Consider the following 4,237-nt stretch of genomic DNA (forward strand, 5'->3'; position numbering starts at 1 on the left):
GTACTAACGGAACGTACGGAACTTTAATTACGGTAGTAGACAACACTACAATATATATATATATATATATATATATATATATATATATATATAATATATTATAGGACCGTATATGTGTGATAACACAAACTATAGAAATCAAAGTCTTAAACAGTCTAGTTGGATTCTTAAATGCTTGTATGATTCTTGTGTGAATTTATATATTACGTATGTAGTTCCCAGAAACGCATGCCGAAATGATTTTTCAGTCTTGAAAACGCTAACTTTACTAAATTACCGCAGTAATATCACGAGTTAAATTGGCTAACAATTTAACAAATTTTTGATGTTTATTCGCATCTTCGAAACGATCTTAATAATATTGAATAACATATTAAAATCTATAATAAATAGTATATAATATAAGCATTTAAAATCTGACTAGACCGTTTAAAGCTTTGATTTCTATAATTATATTTATATATATATATGATTAGGGAAATTGAATTAATGTTTGTACGTCGGAAATGCGATGATTTCTGACTTTTGCTCTTTCGTTACAGATTAGCCGAACAAGAGCGTGTTCGAAAACCAAGGGGATCAGCAACCTCAAGGGAGGCTTATAAACGCACTCCGAAGAAAAAAAGCAGACGGTTAAGCGAGGATTTCCTTGCGAGAGATATAGGGTACGAGAGGTAAATTCGGCGCGAAGGAGGTCTGGGGGCGATCCGGACAGCACACAAAGGAGCGCGGGCGTCCGGGACCATTCGATGATTGGTCATGCTCACGCAGGGTAGAACACAGGGGCCGGAATGGCAATTCAGAGATTAGACACACTCCTGGCAAACAGGGCGGAGTACATAAGCGATGTGGGGACGTATAGCTTTCATTCGTGCACGAAAGAGAGAGGTTTTTGGGGGCACAGATACCTCGCTCGGATTCCCACGATGCGCCATGAGCACAAAGACCTATAAATCTGGAATCGTGTGAAAAATCGTGTCGATTCGTCTCTTCGCGACATATCTACTTATCGTTTCGGACGATCATCGTGCAATTAACGTTTTCGACGAAGAGAAATCACGAGTCGATTATATTTTCATTTCATGGGAAATATAAGTTTCTTCTTTGTCGCTTGCCTTGGAACACTAAAATTTTATTTCTTGTTTTTGCTATAATTTGAAATATATATATTTTTATTTCATTTTAATTTCACTTTAAGTATAAAAGTATACAGTAGGTTAAAACTTCAAAGGCTGTACTTAAAAATCCACTGTCATTGCTATAGTGTACGTAACGTAAATTTGGAATACAGCCAAAAAAATACATCTTATACGAAAAAAACTATTTTGCTGAAGTATATAAAAATTTAGTTGGACACGGATCTGAAAATAATTTTGTTTGAATTATGAAAATAATTATGTAGGATATTCAAATTGATAAAATGTTAAAACTTTTTTGTATCATTATCATCAACGTTTAAGTCTACATAATTATTTTGATAGTTCAACAAAATTATTTTTAAATCTGTATCTAATTAATTTTTAGATACTTTTCGCAGTTTCCGTATATAATTCAAGACAATAATATGATCAATGTGAACAAAATAACGTTTTCGTCATCTCCTCTTTAACGAAGAATGTAAAGAAGGATAAATCATTTAAAATAAACTGCTCGTTTAACAATTCAGTGACTTAATTTGCCTTAAATAAATTTATTCATTCGCTCGACACTTCATGTCCATATACACTAGAATTTAAATTATCCGAGCCAATATCGGAAATCACGACAACTAGATCATCGAAAATTCAATGAAACAACGTCCAGAGGTAATGAAGCTTCCACTGTAAGAACGGCACCCCACTGATGCTAGTTCATCCTTCGATCGGCGATATGTAGGCCACCCCTTGTCCTTCGATATCAGCTTATTTTAAGAGTCACACGAGCCTAATGAAAAAAAAAATCGCATCCCGTCTAACTATAAATACGCGCATGCAACTAATTGATACCTTCGATCGCCTGATTGGAAAAACAAGAAAAGAAAAAAATCATCACATCGCGCGAAAGATATTGATATTAAAAGATACTTACATCCAAGTCCCTGGTACCGTCGTAGCGGCGGCGGCGACCATCAGCGATCGCAAGATCACGAGTGGACCATTGCCGCGCATCGTCATCCTTCTCCTTTACCCCCTGCAAGCATCGAAGGAAATCATCAATTTCGTATTACAAGTATTCGCACAGCGAGTGGAGGCATCGTATTAATCGCTTCATTAGGAAGACCGCCGGCGCAGTCGGTCATGAATCGTGCTTATCCGAACGAAAAAGGTGCGGTGACCGCGGAACGGTGAAATCAAGGTCAGATCGATGCATCATGCGGTCGTTAGCGGAAAAATCGAGTCTCAATTAAACGCCGAGCTTTAAGAGTGAAGCCTGGAAATGCGAGGAACAGCGTGTCGCACATTCAGAGGCTAGCGAAATTAAAATTCATTCAAACATAGTGATACCTGTTAAGAATTCGATTTGATAGAACATAATAAAATGTGATTACAATTCTCTTCTCAATCGTTCGCAGAGTAATATAATTGAGGAGCAAATTCTCTCTTTCAAAATACGTTTTGTCCAAAATTTGTAATTTTCAAAAAATGAGAAAGAAAAAAATTACGCACACAAGGAACCTGCGCATTTTACAGAAAATAATAATATATCAATCAGTAGGATGTGAAATATTAAACAAAATGCTAAACGATTGCTAAAAATGTTCAATAAATGCATTTTGTTTGTCTCTACACGAAGAGAATTATTTTTTTTAATTTATCCTGAAATATATAATCCTATAGTTGTAGTACAATACAATATTTTAAAGATTTTTACCTTGCATTTCAGTAAAATTAATCAAACTTATTTTATACTTTATTGTAATTTTACTAATGAATGAGAAAGATTTACATTAAAATTAGTCGAAATACAATGTTGTTCTACCATATTTTCATTTTAAACTCTGAGAAAAAATTCTCTTTGTGTAATTAAAAAAATATAACTTCGAAATGTTTATGTTTTTCCAGCATATAAATTAATGATGAAAAAATGATGCTTTCTGAACATCTCAGAATAGCTTATAATATGAGTCTTTCAACACTAAACATTACGACACCTCTAATTAAAAAAGTGAAATTTTGGACAAAACGCGTTTTGAAAGTCTGTTCCTCAACTATGGAAGACTGATATCTGTTGTGACATACTAGTTCTCGAGACTTGAAGCATTACAGTAAGATGATCATAAATAGTTTAGAATCGGAATAATTACGATTTACATTAACGATACATTTCATTATTTAGAATTACGCGAATAAGAATAGATATTTCGTGGTCGTATTTGATTCTGTCCAGACTCAGTAATGTATACAAAAATATCTCGAACAGAGCTCGCATTTTCGAGCAGACCGTGCAATCCTTCTTGATGTCCAGATCGAACGTGTGTTCAGCCGAAAGTGCGACAACGTGGCATGAGACCAACTGATAAACTCTGCGAATCGTAACTCAACGCCCGTTGATATCAACAGTTTGTGTAACGTGAGAGCGACGCCATATTTATACGAATGCGTGCAAGGTGTAACATCGAAATGGTGTACCATAATCGTCCCTCGAGAGACTCGATTATCCCTTCATCCGTCCCGAGGTCAATCCGTGGCGAAGCTGGAACCCACGGGGGACAGTGACGTAGCCGAAACGTGCACGAGCGAAACTCGCGTGAAGCCGCTCCTACGTCCGCTTTCGTCAACATCAAGTACCATCTTACGGCCACATTATGTAAATAACGTCGCGAGTAAACCCTTTTAACATAACGGTATCGGACTTTGTCAATCCGATTTAATCATTAATCCAGTATCTCACACATACAATTCTCTAAAGAAATGTTCAGAGGATCTCCTGAGATATTCTACGGACGTTCTGAGAATATCATTCAGAGAATGCGTTGTGTGGGATATGTTTCAAACGCTTTAAAATGTCTCAAACATCAATTGTAGAATTTCTCTCATCACGGCACGTGTCGCACAATTTCCTGATCGTTTCTGCACGGAAGTGCATGTAGTGAGGAGAGAGAAAGGAGAGAGAGAGAGAGAGAGAGAGAGAGAGAGAGGAGGAGAGAGAGAGGACGGCTCCTTACCTACGTCGTTCGTTCGGACGGACGGACGGACGTACGTACGTCCTTCCTACCACTAAGTAACGGCCGGGTCGGGTCGGTACTAACTAACCGTCC

General features: G+C 36.9%; 1 protein-coding gene across 1 annotated transcript in view; it reads right to left on the reverse strand.

Annotated features, from left to right (window-relative positions):
• The window catches only part of LOC105618833 (protein Wnt-5b-like), an 8,691-nt gene extending 6,538 nt beyond the window's left edge, over positions 1–2,153 (reverse strand). The window contains exon 1 of the mRNA XM_012200368.1: positions 2,068–2,153. Within this exon, the coding sequence (XP_012055758.1) occupies positions 2,068–2,153 (86 nt within the window). The remainder of the gene's footprint in view (positions 1–2,067) is intronic.
• Between the last annotated feature and the right edge of the window lie 2,084 nt (positions 2,154–4,237).

Source organism: Atta cephalotes (assembly GCF_000143395.1).
Source record: "Atta cephalotes unplaced genomic scaffold scaffold00018, whole genome shotgun sequence".
Lineage (NCBI taxonomy): Eukaryota > Metazoa > Arthropoda > Insecta > Hymenoptera > Formicidae > Atta > Atta cephalotes.